General features: G+C 58.7%; 1 protein-coding gene across 1 annotated transcript in view; it reads right to left on the bottom strand.

Moving 5' to 3' along the window:
* CROCC2 (ciliary rootlet coiled-coil, rootletin family member 2) overlaps positions 1–17,750 on the bottom strand; it is a 76,829-nt gene that overhangs the window by 16,497 nt on the left and 42,582 nt on the right. Inside the window, 9 exon segments of the mRNA XM_023740856.1 lie at positions 4,724–4,857; positions 5,642–5,762; positions 6,238–6,416; positions 6,601–6,958; positions 7,733–7,795; positions 7,826–7,900; positions 12,028–12,187; positions 12,668–12,885; positions 17,275–17,418. Coding sequence (XP_023596624.1) covers positions 4,724–4,857; positions 5,642–5,762; positions 6,238–6,416; positions 6,601–6,958; positions 7,733–7,795; positions 7,826–7,900; positions 12,028–12,187; positions 12,668–12,885; positions 17,275–17,418 — 1,452 coding nt within the window.

The following is a 17,750-nucleotide window of genomic DNA, read 5'->3' as shown; positions in this document are numbered from 1 at the left end:
TTCGATGTATGCGCGTCTAAATCCCCTCCCAGATGCCCACCCAATGGCTGACAGCTTACGAAAGCTGGGAAAACGTTCCTGGAAGCTGGAGAGGGGTCATTTAGGATTCCTGTGAGCAGGAAGAGCCGAGGGGGTGGCAGGCAGAGCCAGCTCCAAGGAGCCCATCACCACGGCTCCTTGTGGAGAAATTGCCTCCCCAGACTGGAAGTGGGAACCCCCCAGGGACCTCCGACTCGGAAGAGCAGGACCCCGACTCAGAAGTGAGCAGGAGTGTGGAGGGGAGGGCTATCTATATCCCACTGGGGCCTCTAGGAAGAGGGTCATGGCGGGTGAGGGACCAAGGGCCCCTGGCAGGAAGGCAGCTATGTCACTTGGAGAACAGGGCCCTGGGACAGAAATGTGCTGGGGGGGGGGCGGGGCAAGCCGCCCCCACCGCTGGCTTCCCCACTCTCCCCCATGGCTTCAGGATCTTGGAGCCTGTCCCTCTGCCTCCCACTGGGGCCTGACACATTTGGGCAGGAACGCAGGAAGTCCCTGATGAGTCCTCTCCACGCCCAACTTCCAACAAGAACACACTCCCTTCTTCAAAGACGTGCAAGGGAAACATCACAGAATAAGCAGCCATCAGCTGTGGTTCAAAAGAACAAAGTGGCCGAGGAATTCGCTTGGAGGGCCCTCTGATTAAAGACAGAGTTACGCCCTGGTAGCTCAGCTCAGAAGATGCTGATCGACCATCTCAAGGAGATTCAAGAGGCGCTGTGAATACGGAGTGGGAGCAGGGATGTCCTCCTGAGATAAAACCACACACAACAAAGAGAGGGGGCTGTGGAGGCAGGGAAGCAGGTCAGACCCAGAAGGTAATCAAATTCATCAGATCGAGAGTCCTTCCAGAACTTGGGAGAGCAATGAAAGGAGCAGACAGACAGGACAGAGCCATCAGAGCCAGTGTTGGGACATTATCAATTCCGGGAGAAAAGAACAGAGGAGATGGAGGAGAAGCTTTTCTAAAGCGGAAGAAACTTCTGTATACTGAAGATAGATTTGTTTCCGCAAACGAAGAGGGTTCACCATGCACAGGCAAACATAACGGAAGGAAACAACACCAAATCAATGTTTTGGAGACATTTTTGAATTTCACAGATAATGGAACTCCTGGCTTCTGCCCAGGATGTAAAAAGCTTGAAGAGTGTCTACAAGAAAAATCCAAATAATCCACAGAATCCTCACATTTCTCAAACCCATCTGAGGCCAAAGGACACCAGCTAGACTGAACTCAGAAGACACACTGGCTCCTTCCAGAAGAGGTGGGAAGTGGGCTCTGAATCACCTGTGTCCAAGCGAAGGCGAGTGATGGGGCACCAAACGGTGGGCACGAAGTGTTAGGCCAACATGTCTAACAAGTGTGGTGGGTGGAGTTCTAAGACGGCCCGTGAGCTTCGGCCCACTGGTGTGACACCAAGGATTAGGTGAGGTTACACAGCAAAGGAATTCTGCAGATGTAGTTGGGACCCACCATCACATGGATCGACACATAGCCACAACAATGGACTCAGACACCAATGATCATGAAGATGGCGCAGGACCAGGCGATGTTTGTCACCATGAGTCAGAGCCATCAGACAGCAACCGACAGCAAGGTGGCAAAACCAGGGTCAAAAGGAGCTAGTGAGGAGGCATAAGAAGCAGAAAGCATCTTATCAGTGATCAAAGCAAAAACAGAATACGTAAACAATCACAAAACCTTTGCTGTCGTTAGGTGCAGTCGAGTTGGTTCTGACTCATAGCGACCCTATCTGCAACAGAGCGAAACCTTTGAAACCAAAACCAAACCTGTTGCCATTGAGTCGATTCAGATTCATAGCAACCCTATAGGACAGAATAGAACTGCTCCATAGGGTTTCCAAGGAGCAGCTGGTGGATTTGAACTGCCAATCTTTTGGTTAGCAGCCAGATGTTTAACCACTGCACCACCATGGCCCCGAGTGAAACCTTGAAGTGAGGTAAATTCCCCTAGAACGGGCAGAGACTCGACGGTAGGACTGAAATCAAGAACAGGTCAACGAAATGATGGTCAAGTGCAGACTCAAGGACGAGAGAGGACAGCAGAGAGGACACTGACATAGTGGACCAAGTCGAATTCCAGGCACAGTAGCATTGAACAGCTCCACGGAGGCCACTCTACACAGCAGAGAAGTCAAGACACCTCACATCCTGAGGAGCAAGTCAGAGAATTCTATGCATCAAAGACCCTTAGAAATAAAGGAGATGTTGATCAAAGGAATTGAAGTGGGAAAACCCAACATACCACACTCAGCCTTGATGAATTCAGAAGACAGATCAAGTATGGAACATTTGAATTAGCTTTTTTTTAAAGGTTGATTTAATAGGTGTATTTCAAAAAGTGTCACCTGCAAATAGCAATATTATCCTCATATGTACATGAAAAGGTTTTCAAAAGAAATTCACGTATCGAGCTGCGTGGAGAAGAACAGATTCGAAAGCGGAGAAGTACACAGAGCACACACTCTAGCAGCAGTGAAACAGAAAGTGTGATTTACAACAACAGGGGAGGCTCCAGTATCAGCCCCTGTGGCCACTCCAGCAAAGGCCACACACTTGTGGCTTTAAAGACATGCATTTATCATCTTACAGTTCTGGAGGGCAGATGCTGGAAATGGCCTCACTGGGCTAAAATCAAGGTGCTGCAGGGCTGGTTCCTTCTGGAGGCTACGGGAAGAATTCATCTCCTTGCCCTTTCTAGCTTCCAGAGGCTGCCCGCATGCCTTGGCTAGCGGCCCCTCCTCGGTGCTCTGAGCCAGCACTGCCAGTCGGCTGTGGAGTGTTTCTCTGCATCCTTCAGACTCCACCCTCCTGCGCCTCTCTGCATCGGCCATGTGATGATGCTGGGCCCACACATATTCTCCAGGACGATGTCCCCATCTCAAGGTCAGCTGATTAGCAGCCCCAATTCCATCTGCAGCCTTAATTCCCTAATGGACTCACAGCTTCCAGGGAGTAGAACTTGGACATCTTTGGGAGGCCATTATTCTGCCGACCACCATGACTTTTTAAAATAACTCTTGGGTTAAAGTGTCAAATAAAAACTATCTGGTTGTTTTTGTGTGCCGACGAGTCGATTCCGACTCATAGCGACCCTGTAGGACAGAGCCGACTGCCCCATGGGGTTTCCAAGGCTGTAATCTTTAAAGGAGCAGATCGCCGGGCCTTTCCTCCCTCAGCCACTGGGTGGATTTGAACAACCGACCTTTCATTAAGCAGCCGAGTGCTTAACCACTTTGCCACCAAGGCTGCTTAAAACAATTTAGGGACTAGAAAGTAACAATGACGGACGTTGCCTTCCCTCCCGCCCCGTCTGTGGACTGGAGATGGAGTAGACCTCCTTTCCTGCCCCTGCGGCATGTGAGTGGGCGGCTATGCGCAGATCTGAGGGCAGACCATGGCCCTTTGTTTGACCTCCTCTTCCTCCACAGGGAGGGGGTGGGTGTGCCCCCACCTGTGCTCCTCGGGCCTCTGCCCTCCGTCCCTGCCCGGGCCTCTAGCCTTGCCTCCAGTGTCCCCCGCTCAGATCCAGCTCCGAGGCCCCTTGCCTCCTCAAACTCAGTGGTTCAGAACGGTACGCAGCCCAGTCCAGCCTCCCCTTTCTCAGGCCCCCACATCTCTGCGCGTCTCCCGGGTCCTGCTACCATCCCCAGCCGAGCCACCTGACCCTTTGGCTGACCCCTCCAAGTCTTCTCCATGGGCAGCGGCAGCCGGAGGGGCCCTCCTGAAGCAGACTGTCCTTTCTCCCAGTAGTCCTGCTTCCTCAGACCGGCCCTCACTGACGGGGAATGTGCTTATCCCGAAGCCACCCCGAAGCCCTCTGGTGGCCCGGCTCCCCCCTGTAGGCCCTTGAGGCCCACCAGAGCCCACAGGCCTCTGCACCGACCAGGAGCATGAACGTGATGCCCTCTGGGGTTGGGGCCCTGCAGGGTGCCTGGCCCCCCACTTCCCGCAGACCTGAAGGCCATTACACCTCCTTAGCGGACCGTGTCCCACCCTGCCCCGTGCTCCGTGCCCTGAGCCGCCTCCTTTGTTCCCTGCCGGCTCCGTCTTTGCAGGGGAGATGGGGGGGGGGCGGCTCTGATGCCCTGATACCTGGGGGCAGCTGTCTTGCAGGGCTTGCTGTCCTCCACCCTCTGAGCTCTGTGGGGAGCTCCCTGGACACTGGCCCATCCCACCGTGGGGACTTTAGCACACTCCAGGGGTCACTGAGAATCGTGCTGAGCTGCCGCGAGGGCTTCCTCGTGAGCGGTGCCAGAGGAGGCCTGGCTCTGAAGCCTGGACGCCCCCTCCACCCTGCCAGCCTTCCCTCCCTGGGCCCAGGGCCCCCCTGAAAGCTGCAGCCTTGCATCTCCGCTGCAGCACGGGGCCGACTCCTAAGGCCCTCTACCCGAGTTCCTTCTGGGCGTCGCCCTTCTTAAAAGTGGCTCTGAGTTCAGCAGAAGTCCTGGGGCTGCATAAAGGGGACTGTAGAGAGCTCCCAGGGTCTGGCCCCCCGCTCTGTCCCCTCCCTCCCACCAGAGCTAAGTCGCTCCCTGGCCCAGAACCCCGGTTTCCCCATCTGCAGAAGACAGCTCTGCCATGGGCAGCCCCAGGCCCCAGTGCCATGGCCCACGAGCTCTGGGGGCCCACTGCAGCCGTGCCTCTACCCACACGGACCCACCTGGAGGCGGCACCTCTCCTTGTCTGCTGCCCGGGTGCTTGCCAGGTGCTCTGCTTCCAGCCTGCGGAGCGCCTCTTCCTGCAGAGCCCAAGCTGCCTGCACGCTGCTCACTGCACTTTCTGCCTGGCGCTGGCCTGTAGGGGACAGGGATGGCTCACATGACTGCCGAGTCCCCGGGGTCGGTGGGACTGCCATGCAGAGCCCCTCTGCCCATTTCACAGGCCAGCAAACTGAGGTTCAGTGAGCTTAAGTGATGGCACCTCGAAGCTCACGGGTTCCTGGGGGCTGGCCTGGGGGTCCCAGCTCCCTTGGCCTGGACTCCAGGCCCCCGTCCCCACTCCTGCTGCCCGCTGTCCCTCTGCCCTGCCTTCTTTCCTTCCACAAACATCCTTTGTCACCGACTTGTGCCAGGCGTGGGCCGGGCCCTCCTGGCCTGGCCTCTGAAGGGAGGGGGCAGTAAGCGGGTAAACACAGGTGTGTGACGTGGTGGTGGCAGGGGGCTCCTCGAGGGCAGATGTCATGGGGCAGAGGCCTGGATGAGTGGAGAGGGCGAGCCCAGAGGCTGGGGGGGAGAACTCCCGAGGCAGCCAGGGCAAAGGGACTACGGTGTGGGCCACCAGATCGGTGTGGCTGGGGGGGCAGGAAAGGCTGGTGGGGGAGCTGGGGCTGGACTGGGTAGGACCTTCGAGGGCTCTGGATTTAGCCCCCTTCCCTCGGTGTGACAGGGGGCAGCTGGCCTGGGCGGGGCCCTGTGGTCCACTGCTGCAGCTCCCGGGGCCTCCCCCTCTTGGGGCAGGAGTGCCCATCCCTGCTCCTCAGCCGCCTTCACCCTGGGGTGAGGCCTCCTCAGCCGTCCTCGCCCTGGGGTGGGGCCCCTCACAGCCGCTCCCTGGGGTGGGGTGGGGGCAGGGAGGTCACCTTCCTCAGCCTCGGCCAGAGCTTTCTGCAGTTTCGCGGCATGGCTCTGGGCTCTGGCCCGTGCGCTCTCCGCCTCACTCAGCCGGCTGCTCAGGCTCACTGCCTGGCAGCGGGCGTCGTCCTGGCGGAGGGAGAGGCCCGGGTCATTGGGGTGGCCTGGAGGGTGGCCGAGGTGTCTGCCAGCGGGGGGATGGGGGCGGGTGGGGTGGAAGATCAGGTGGTTTCTGCCCCAGGCAGCTTAGTCCAGCTTGGGGCAGGGAGCGGGAGGCGAGGTGGGCAGTGCTGCGGCTGCAGGGCAGGGCGGGTGGTGCCAGGCAGCTGAGCTGATCTCCAGGCCTGGGGAGGGTAGGCAGGGCTGGGGTGTGGAGGTGAGCCTGGAGTGGGGCGCATCCCGGAGGGGTGACTCAGGGGCTTTGCTGTCTGGTCTGGAGGGCATTTATCTCGTGCCACAAAGGGTGGCCTTGACACTGTGACCCGAGGAGGCTGCCAGGTCTCAGCAGGCCTGGACAGACGGACAGACGGACAGCAGTCTGAGTGAGCCCGTGTGCCCCCTCCTGTTTCCGATGTGTGGGGGAGGGGCCAGAGGGGGGGCTCACTCGCTCTCTCTGGGCATCCCACAGCTTCTGCACGAAATCCCTCAGCGCATCCCGCACACAGGTCACGTCCAGGACCTCCACATCTCTGGGGCCAGGCGAGGGCCATTGGAGCCGTGAGCAGGACCCCACAGAGGGGCTGGTGCTCTGCCGCCCGCTGCAAGCCTGGGGGCCATCGGACCCTGCAGGAGAGTGGTGGCTGAAGGGACGTGGATGGGGACACTGGGACACAGGCATCCTCTCCCCTTCCCTCTGCTGTGTCCGCCATGGGGAGCTGGAGGTCCAGGCTCCTGAAACTGGCCCAGGGAGGGGTCAGGGTGTCCAGGCGGGTGGCAGAGCTGGGACAGAGCCAAGGAGGCCACTGACCTTTGGAAGGGGAGCTGGGCCGCTGGGGGGAGGCCGAGGCGCTCTGCCCCCGGAGCCCCAGGCCACGGCGCAGCGTGGAGCACAGCTGGTCCAGCTGGTTCTCCGTGTCCCGCCAGGCGCCCTCTGCCTGGGCCAGCTCCTGCTCCAGGCCACGGATCCGACGGCCAGCATCATCTAGGCGTGCCCGGAGCCCCTCAGCCGTGCCGTCCGCCAGCCGCAGCTTCCGGGCCACACTGTGCACCTCAGCCCGCAGCGTCTGCTCGGCTGCCCGGCTCTCCCGGAGCTGTGCCTGGAGCTGCTTCTCCCGGGCCTCGCCGCTGGCTTCTGCCTCCGCCAGCTTCTGCTGCAGCCCCAGGACCTGCAGAGGGACACAGGAGGCTCAAAGGGGGCCGGCACCTGGGTGACGGTGTCCAGCCAGCCTGAGAGGAGTCCCTGGGGTCACTGTCCCAGCTCACCCGCTCGCCCTGGGCCCTCGGCCTCACTGGCTCCACCACTGTCCTTGCGGGCCACAGCTGGGGGCCCTGGACCTGTGCCCCCAGCCTATGTTTGGTGGGGGACACTTGAGCCCAGATGGGGAAGGGCACCTCCAGGACCCCTAGCACCTGCCTGGCGACCCACAGCATGGCCCTTCAGCAAAAAGGACAGGAAGGCCCGGCTGGTACTGAGCAGCGAGTCTCTGGAGCTGGCATGGGGGCTGTGAGTGCAGGTGTATGAGTGTGTGCAAGCGTGGGCTTGGGGACATCCACGTGCCCGTGGGAGTGTGTGGGCACAGAGGGGGTCAGGGTGTGTGCAGGGGTGGCGTAGGTGTGAGGGAGCCTGTGCTCCGGGTCCTGAGCATCACCTGGGCGAGGCCCCGGCCCTCCTTTTCTAGCCCTGAGCTCTGGGGCCCAGGGGGAGGGGCTGCGGCTTTACCACTGGCCCTTCCATCAGAGTCCCTCCCCTACACCCCTACACGTGCAGGTCCCGCTGAGCAGTGGGGGTGCAGACAGACCCATGGGGTGTTCGTGAGACAGAGCAAGAGGACGGCTGGGTTGGTCCCGGCCACCCCACCTTCCCAGGGCCTCACCCTCAGGGCCCCTCTCCTGGGCAGGTCGGGCCTGGCTGCCCCTGAGGGGCTGGCCGCCTTGCTTACCTCCTTCCTGGCCCCCTCGCAGGCTGCCTCCAGTTCGGCCACTTTTCTCTGCAGCTCCAGAGTCTCCTGCCGGCCCTGCTCCTGCCGCTGCACGTCCTGGGCAGCTCTGGCCTGCAGCTTGCCCACCTCCCGGCCCTTCCTCTGGGCCTCAGCCTCCAGCGCCTTCACCTGGGTGTGTGGGCCGTGTGGTGAGTGGCCCCGTGCCCCTCGCAGGGACCCGGCAGCTGCCCTGAGCCCTGCCTCCCCACACAGGTCCTCTCTGCACCCAGGCAGGGTCATGCCGAGTCCCGTCCTTGTGACCAGTTCTGGGGTCCGGGGCTGCCTCCATCAGTCACTCCACAAATACTCACCTGGTGCCCTCTCTCTGGGGCCAGGACACTGCGGGAGCCAGGAGCCCTAGTGACACCGAGTGCTCCTGGGGCAAAGAGGAGGGCTCAGTGCCCTGCCTGGGCAGTGCCCAGAGGCCGAGGGGGGCCCAGGGTGGGGGCTCCCTGGGGGTGTGGAGCAGTGGTCAGGAGTGCAGGCTCTGAGTTCTCGCTCTCACTAGCAGAGTGACTCCGGCCAGACCACGCAAACTCTCTGTGCCTCAGTTTCTTTATCTGGAAAGTGGGGAAGGGAACAGAACCTTCCTCACAGAGTTGCTGCACAGATTAAATGAGAGTACCTGTTGCCGTTGAGTCGAGTCTGACTCATAGCGACCCTCTAGGACAGAGTAGATCTGCCCCGTAAGGTTTCCAAGGCTGTAATCTTTACGAGAGCAGACTGTCACATCTTTCTCCCTTGGAGCAGCTGGTGGGTTCAAACCACGGACCTTTCAGTTGGCAGCTGAGTGCTTTAACCACTGTGCCACTGGGGCTCCTTTAAATTAGAGTGACACATGTAAAATGCCTGGTGCAGAGGGAGCTCTTGATCAATGGTACCTATTGTTACAATGGACACTTTCTTAACCAACTCATCTAAAGAAGTTTACACAACATGGCTTCAAATTCTTTTGACACACCTCTTATTGGGAGGAGGGGTCTATGCCCCTCCTCTTGAATCTTGTGATCAGTTGAATGAGGTGTAAGTGACCTGTGACTTCTGAAGCAAACTCAGAAAAGATGAAGCAGTGTCTGCCTTATTCAATGGGACACTTGATTGGTGGGGCCTGAGCCACCATGCTGCGAGGAAGCCCAACGATCCTGAGACTGCCATGCTGGGAGGAAGCCCACACCACTTAGAGAAACATGTAGGTGCTCCAGTTGGCAGCTCCGCTGAGCTCCCAGCCGACAGCCAGCATCAACAACCAGACATGTGAGAAAAGATGCCTCCAGACGATCCCAGCCACCAACAGTCAAGTCACCCTTAGTTGTCAAGTCTTCTCAGCTGAGACCCCAGGCACTGTCGAGCAGAGCCAAGCCAGTCCCCTTGTCTGGATTCCCGACACAGAGACTCCATGAGCATAATAAAATGGCTGTTTTTTATTAAGCTGCTAAATTTTGAGGTAACTTATTCTGCAGTGGTAGTAATTGGAACAAAAATTTAGTACTGGGAGTGGGGTATTGCCATAACAAAAACCTAAAAATGTGATAATAGCTTTGGCACTGGGCAAAACATGGAAACTGGAAGTAACCTAGGAGATTTTTAGTGAATGCTGACAGCCCTCAAAGAAACTGTTGACGAAGGCTGGGAGGCAAGGAAGAAATTGAAAGCTGGAGGAAAGGAGACCTTGTTATATAGTGATGGAAAGGTTAGCAAAATTGACACTTGTGATAATATGGACAATATATCTGTGATCTAGGCAAGGAGATTTTTAGACAGAGTATTGAAGATAATACCTGAATTTTTCTAGCTGTCTATAACAAAATGAGATAGGAGAGAGGTGAACTGAAAAATGAACTATTCAGTTTTTGAGTGGAATTTGGAGGAAATATAAAATACCTAAAACAGTCATTTTAGCCAGCAAAGAGTCTCAAGGTAAGGCGAAGATCAAATCTAAGGTGACATTGTAAGACCCTTTGTTAAGATCTCAGAAAGACTTAAGGTAGTGCCTCATAAACCTTTCAAACAAAAAGGCCTTCTAAGAATCTTAAGGACACACCTCATAAACATTTTCTGTTAAATAGTAGGGCTGCTAAGAATATTAAGAGCCTTATTTTACAGCAGCCTCGTACGGAGCCCAAGATAGAGAAGGGCTTATCTTGAAGAGATTTGTGAGTGTGGCTTTCATTGAATGAAATGGATTATAAGTTGATACACAGAAAACTCACAGAGTTTTTAAAAGAGTTGTATCTGCTTGAACTGAAGGGAAGAGAGACAATACAAAATGAAGGGAATTCTTTGGATCCCTGAACTACCATAATCAGGAAGTAAACTGAGAAGCTTATTCGGTTGCAAACACAGGCCACTTATGGAAAAAGAATGTCTTAGAGGCTTGTGATCATTAAGGTTGTGTGTTAACTCGGATGGGCCGTGAGTCTCAGTGGTTTGGCAGTTATGATGTAGTCTGGCAGTTGTATAATGAGGTAATCATCTCCATGACGAGATCTGATATGTGATCACCTCCATGATGGGATCTGCTGTGAGTAGCCAATCAGTTGAAAGGAAGTCTCCTTGGGGGTGTGGCCTGCATCCAATATAGAAGGACTTTCTGGCAAAGCTCTCGGGCTCTTGCTTGTTCTGGATCCTGCAGCTGGCTCCTGTTCATCTAACCTCTGCTTCTTGGGACTTAAGCTAGCAGCTTACCTGCCAATCCTGGGATTCACCAGCCTCCATGGCCTGTGAGCCAGAGGCCTGTTGTCTGACCTGCTGATCTTGGGTTGGCCAGCCCTGCAGCTACATGAGTCAGGAGAAGCCTCCAGCCTGACCCACGGACTTGGGACTTTTCAGCCTCTACAACCAAGTGAGCCATTTCCTTAATATAAATCTCTCTCTCTTTATATATATACATACATAGATGCTTCACTGCTTTTGCTTCTCTCGAGAACCCAGCCTAAGACAGAGAGTAAAGCCAAAAGCCAGAGAACAACTGCTAGTGAGTAGGACTGCGTCCTAACCAGGAACCTGGCAGCTGGTGCCTAGCTGGATTTCAGAGCTGTTCGGGTCACTGATTGCTGTGTGTCCCATTTCCCCTCTGTGAACAGGAGCCTCTACTGTGCGGGTCCTCTGCCTGTCCCATCGCTGTATACTGAGTGTGTGAGGGGCAACAACGTGTTTCCTTAGTTCACAGGCCTTCAGACGGAGAGGACCATACATGGGGAGTCACACCCAAAGAACCAGGCTCAGGAACCTCCCCTGCACCTGGACCTGATTCAGTAAAAAGATCCTGGACCTCCAGCCTGAGCTTGATGCCATAATGGATGAGACTTCTGGGAGGTAGTAATAGGATGAGACTTCTGGGGGGTCACGAGAGAGAATTAATGTATTTTGCAGGTGAGATGAATGTAAATAATCTGTGGCTAGAGGGTGGACTGTAGTGATTTAAAAGAAAATGGCGACATTTCCTTTCACATGCCTCCCATCAAGAAGTGAGGGCTACATCCTGCCCCTTGAGTCTGGGTGGGCTTGAGCTTGCTTGTGACACGTAGAATATGGTGGAAATTATTCCACATGACTTTTGGGGCTCAGTTAGGAAAGGCAATGCAGTGTCTGCCTTGATTGTCGGGACACCCGTTGGAGAGCTCTCAGCCGCCATGCTGTGAGGAAGCCCAGAGCACAGAGAGGCCACACGGAGGTGCACCAGTGACAGACCCTGCTGAGCTCCTGGTGGACAGCTGGCATCAACCACCAGACAGGTGAGAGGAGATGCCTCCAGAAAATCCCAGCCCCCGGCCATCCAGTCACCCCAGCTGTCGAGTTTTTGCAGCTGACGTCCCAATTGTGGAACAGAGTTCAGTCAGTCCCTCCGAGCTCTGTCTGAATTCCTGACCCACAGAGCTTATGAGCGTAATAAAAGGGTGGCTGTAAGTCATTGGTTTTGGGGAGTAATTCATTAAGCAGTCACGCTAACCAGAACGTTGTCATATGTTTCTCTCCACTTGTTTCTGTAAAACGTTTTTGTTGTTGCTCTCCTGGGGCTTGTCACCTGCGCCCTCTGGGGTAGGCCCGGCCAGGAGCCCTGTGGGTCTGGCTCCGTCTGGGGAGAGAACGCTCCAAAGGCAGAGGCAGCCTGGGGGCTCCTGCTCTGCAGCCCCTGTGGTGGCCACGGGACGGCCTGGTGGTCTTTGGCCCGGAGGGGGACTGGCCTCTGCAGAGGCCCCGGGGCTCCAGGCTCAGTGGGAAGTTGGCCGGCTCTCCTACTCCTGGGCTGCTCTCACCTGTCTGCGGAGACCCTGGAGCTCGTGGCGGGTGTCCACCCGCGCCTTCTCCACCTCCCGCAGGCTGGCCCGAAGCTCGCCCGCCTCCTTCTGGGCCACGGCGTGGGCCTCCTCCAGGACCAGCACCTTCTGCTCGTTCTCCTCCTTGGACCGCTTAAAACTGTGGAGGTGCCAGGGCTGAGGCCAGGGAAACGCCCCAGGCCAGCACCTCCCTGGGGGTGACCCTCACACGTGCCCAGCAAAGCCCCACTGGCTCCAGTGAGACACCCTGGTCTTGGCTCTCCCCATGTCCAGAACCCCAGCCTCCATAGGGCCCCTCTCGCCTTCGGGGTGCATCTCCACCTAGGGCCCAGGGCCCCACCAATCTGGCCCCCATCCATGTCAGCCTCACTGTCCCTCTCACAGGGCAGTCTTCCTGGGGACCCAGCCACACCGCTGGCTTCCCTCTGCTCCCCCAGTCTCTGTGGGGACAGGTCTGTCTGCATCCCCAGCCATGCCGTGTGAGGGCCAGCACCCTGGGGCCCCATGGAGATGCAGTTGGAGGGGACGCCGAGGTCTGCCCCCCCGGCCGGTTCAGCAGGACCAGCCGGCACCCCTCTGCTGTGCTATTCTCTCTGGCTGTCTGAGAGGCAGCCCCTACCTGGCCTTCTCCTGTTCGGCTGTGCGGACGGCAGCCCACAGCTTGGTGTTGGACAGCTGCAGCACATCCTTCTCATGGGCCTCATCACCCAGCGCCCGGCGGGCCTCCAGGGCCTCCCTGCGCAGCCCCTCGCGGCTCTCCTCGATGCCTTGCAGCTCCTGGCGCAGTGTGACCAGCCCTTCCTGGGCCACATCCAGCTGCACCCGCAGCCGCTCGGCCTGGGGGGGCGGAGCGTGTGGCTGAGGTGCCAGCTTGGGGAGGTGGAAGCAGGGGACCGGGTACTGGGGCTTCTGTCCTGGGTACGGCCCCAGGCTGCCCACAGCCTCTGGGCTCCCGTCCGGCAGGCACCTGGTGTCCCACAGGGACACCCCCAAGTGCTCAAGGGAGAAGGCAGCCTCCCTGCTTTGCCGGCCCCCGCAGCACCGCATCTCCCCACCCCCGCTGAGGACCCGGGCAGACGCCACCCTGACCCATCCTGGCCTTGGTCCTGCCCCTCTCCCTCCCTGGACACTGGGCTGGCCAGCCGGGAGGGCCTGCTGCATGGCCCTGTCCACGTGTCTGCACTGTCCCCACCCTGCTCCAGCTCACCACTGCCCAACAGCCCACCCCACCTGCTGACCCTGCTGCCCACCCATCTCCTCCAATAGTGGCAGGACATTGGGGGTCATGGCCCGTGCTGGTGTGGGGGCAGGCAGCAGCAGCCTGGGGTCCTGTGACAAGATGGCTCTGGCCCTGCGCCCCTAATGGCCCTGCCTGGGGCCTCACTCCCCTGTCAGTGTGGGAGGCGGTCGGGGAGGGTCTTCTGTACACCAGGCCCCTGTAGGCCGGCGTCGAGCAGCCAGGGCAGGGGCTTTGGCAGTTGTAGGAGCCGGCTGGCATGCTCCACAGAAGGAAGGCCACGTGTCAGAGGGGCCCCCAAAGTCCTGAGGGGTGGGGAGCAGTGGCTGGGGGCCCAGGGTGGGGCAGCTTGGAGGCTATACCCCCACCCCAGCCTCGGTGCCCTCAGACCATCTCACAGCCATGGGCTGACCCAAGGGGGGACTTTATGAGTGGGCACTGTCCCGCCAAGCGTCCTCCGGCATTGTGTGGCCCGTGTGGGCTGAAGACGGTGATCTCTCTCCACCCCGGGGGCTTCTGGTGGGGGGGGCCTGCTGACACAACATAGGAGCTGAGCCTCCTCGGCTGAGAGTAGGGGTCTGGAGCCCTACCCAGGGTCCCCTGGACACGGGAGCCTCGAGGCTCTACAGAGCCCACGGCCCCCTAACAGGGGTGTCTAGGGGAGAGGGGAGGCTGGCAGGCCTCACACAGGGAACCGGGCAGCTGCTCCCCAGCAGCGGACCCCTGGTCTCCGGCCTCCCAGGCCCGCGCTCTGGCCCCGAAGCAGGGTGCGCTGAGAAGGCTCCGCTCCAGCTCTCAGGGTCGCCGGGAAGGAGGCAGAGGAGCCAGCAGAGTCTGCTGGTGTGGGGGAGCCCAGGAACCCGCAGGGACGGCGAGTTGCAGGTTTGCCAAGAGCAGCCCTCTCTCCTGGCCGCTTGCATGGGCTGCTGTCCAGACCCCCGGCTGGCTCCGACCCCGCCCACTGTTACTGTTGTTCTGTTTTGGGGCAGGGCCCGGCCCCTCTACTGCCCCCGCCCCCCACATGTGGGAGCACAGCCGTGCAAAGCGTTTTCCGCCGAGCTCAGCAGAAATGCGCCCAGAGGGTCAAGGACCAGAGAAAGGGCCAATCCATCATAAAGTAAACTGTTTTCATTTCCCAGGGCAGGGGAGATGAAAACAATCAAAACAAACTCGGGGGAAGCGCCCAGCTCGCCTCCCCCACGCCCCCACCTACCCCCTCCCTTGGCCTCGTGAGAACAACCATCCCTTTTACAGGAATTTTACAGCCAAATCGCTTAATGTGATTATAAGAATTATTTCTTTACTAGAAATTGTATAAACAGCCTCTTTTGAAATCTGCGGGGGGGAGCTCACGTGCTCTGCACAGAGGGCAGAGGGGAGAGCGGAGGCTAGCGTGGGCATCCCAACCTGGGCACGTGTGTGCGTGTGCGTGTAAGTACACAGGGTGCGTGTGCTTGGTGCGTATACATGTGTATCGTGCATATGCGCGGTGTGCATGTATCTGTGTGTGCACGTGTGTATGCGTGCACCGGTATCTGCTCACACGCGTAAAAGATGTGCACGCATGGGACTGCACTAGAGTTGCATTGTGCGTGTCTTACGTGCTTGGTGTGCCTACATGCGTGTGCATGTGTGTACACGTGCGGGGGGCCCATACGTGTTTACGTAGGTGCATGTTGCGTGTGCACACGAGTGCAGGGGTGTGTGCATATATTTGTGCATGTGTGCTGCAATGGGTGCATGCAGTGTATGTATATGTGTACATGTCCGTGCGTCTGCTTACACGAGTACATGTGTGTGCGTGTGCATAGTGCCCATGTGTGTTTAACATGCGTGCTGTGTATGCACACGAGTGCACGGAGTGTGCGTGCACATGTGCAGTAATGGCTGTTTGGCGTAGGCATGCATCTGTGTGTATGCATATGTGCACATGTCCATATGTCCATTCACACATACATGTGTGTGCACGTGAGTGTGTGTGGGATTGCATTGTGCATGTGTGTGTGGGGTGTGCATATGTGTACATGTGTGTGATGCCCATGCGTTTACATGTGTACAGACTGTGTGCACAGCCATGTACATACCGTGGGCATGCTGTGCGTGCGTGTGTGTACATGTGCACATGGGCGTGTATCTCTGTGCACACGAGCACGTGGCGTCCGTGTGTGTGGTGTGTGTATGTGAGTGCAGAGGGGTGTGCATATGTGTGTGGTGTTCATGGGTGGGTTTACATGTGTGTGCATACGCATGTAGAGCTCTGGCAGGGCTGCAAGAGGCCTGAAGCTCCCCCAGTTTAAAGGCTGTGAAAATGTTATGGTTCCATGATGACCCTGGGCCAGCCTGGCGCCTGGGAGGGTTCTTCCGAGCTGCCTCTTGCTGTGATGCGCGCACACACACACGCACGTACACACACACACGTACGCACACATACACATACACACACAGCTGCCTTTTCGGCCTCTGGGCCTCTGCCTGCCTCTCCATACCCTTTCTGGGGGCTCCCCTCTCTCCTTTCAGGGCTGCTTCTCCCAGAACCTGGAACTTCTCACGAGGCCCCTGCTGTCCTCCTCAGCGCCCCCCCACCCCACCCCCAGTGTTAAAATCTCTCCTTTACTTCCCCGTGTGGTCGTTGACCAGCCGGCTTTGAAATCCGTTGAAAGGGGACCTTTCTCTTTTAGGGCCAAAGTAAACAGCCTGTCATGTTAAATCACACTCTCTTCCTCCCGGTCCCGCTCTCCCGGCCTGCCCTCCAGAGGGTGCTTTGGAGGGGGCAAGCCCCGCTCCTCACCCGCTGCTGGCAGTGGGGCTACTCCCCCCAGGCCTGGAGCCCGGCGGCCACTCGAACTGGCGCCAGGTCAGCGCCCGCCTGCTAGCCTTGGCACGCAGCCCAGGGCCCTAGTGCTAGGGGCCGCCGTGTCCCCCAGCCCCACCTGGGCTCCGGGCCGCCCCCTCCCCAGTCCCTAGCCTTGAAGCCTTAGAATCTGGCCCAAACCCCTGGGCCCACTGCCCCCCCAAGTCCTGTCAAACCGGCCTCAGAAAAACACTCCTCAGATCTGCCTGCCTGCTGAGCCCCCTCAGCCCTGCCTGGGCCTCTGCTCCCCTGCACCAGACTGTCCCCAGAATTTTGTCATGTGGCTCCTGGGTGCTCCCGTGTCAACCAAGGGCCTCAGAAAACCCCAGCAACACCCTCCACTTCCTCTGCTGCCCCTCTCCCCGAGGAACCCCGAAATCCATCCTCACCCCACCCCAACGTGCAATCCCACAGAGTCCTGGACTCATGCTGCCAGGGGGCCAGAGCCTGGGGGGCACCAGCCTCTCCAAGGAGTTCTCGCGGCTCTGGGGGTGGGGGCCAGGCGGAGGGGCTCCCCCTGGGCTGAGGGCCGGACTCCCAGAAGGCGTTGCTGAACAAGGACGCCCCCCTCAGCCAGCCTCTCTGACTGCCGACCTTCTCCCCTGGACTGAATGCCCACTGCGCCTTCCCCGTGCGGTTGAGGCTGGCCTGCCACGTCCCTGACACCTGGCCACCTGGCCTCTCTCCGATCGGGGCCTTCAGAGAGAGCCGGCAACCCGAGATGGGGGTCCAGGGACGGAGTGGGCTAGTGTTGCTGGACGAAGACACTTGTGCAGAATTCAGGGGGCGAGGAGCCGCGTCCCGGGACCCAGGCCCCCTGTTAAAGCCCCGCAATTGTCCACGGGCATCTTTCCTCTGGAACTCAGCCAGGTCCCTGAGGCACGTCCCGTTTCTCCCCTGAAGCCAATCCATGACTTCAGAAGACTTGGGGAACGCACCTTTCTTCTTACTCAAAAATGAAAGTCTCCTTCTCCCTACCTGACGGCGGCAGCGGGCGGCGTTTTGTCAGCTGAGAGAGCACGGCGGTCTAGGGTCGGGGCACCAGTGAGAGGGATACAGGCCTGTCCCCCGCCTCGGGACCGTGGACTCCTGGGCCTCCCGGTGCCCCCCTACCCTCCTGCCACACAGCCACACTCACCTCTCTCCCCGTGCTGCTCCGCTCTGCAGCCACCTCCCGGAGGATGGCGCTCAGAGCTGCCGACTCCTTCTGGTGGGTAGAGATGGCATCTGCAAACTGGGCCTGTAGGACCCTCAGCTCCTCGGTCAGCATGGATATGGTGGCCTGGGGGAGACCATGCATCAGGGGCCGGCCCAGAGACTCCCACTGGGGTCTGCTGGGCCTCGCTGGCAGCCACACCCTGTCCTGGGAGCAGGCAGGCAGCTTATTCAGGTGACACCAAGTGGGGCAGCAGCCGAGCCTGGTCTGGGGGCTGGAGGTCAGGGCTCTTGTGCGGATCACTGCTTACGATACCAGGCCAGTCCCGAGGGATCAGGGATATAGGGTGAGGAGCACAGCCCTGAGGGGTCAGGGATATAGGGTGAGGAGCACAGCCTCGAGAGGTCAAGGATATAGGGGGAGGAGCACAGCCTCGAGAGGTCAGGGATATAGGGGGA

The sequence above is a fragment of the Trichechus manatus genome, unplaced genomic scaffold (assembly GCF_000243295.1).
Source record: "Trichechus manatus latirostris isolate Lorelei unplaced genomic scaffold, TriManLat1.0 scaffold00165, whole genome shotgun sequence".
Classification (NCBI taxonomy): Eukaryota; Metazoa; Chordata; class Mammalia; order Sirenia; family Trichechidae; genus Trichechus; species Trichechus manatus.
Note: the sequence above shows the minus strand (reverse complement) of the source record. Positions and strands in the feature narration are given on the sequence as shown.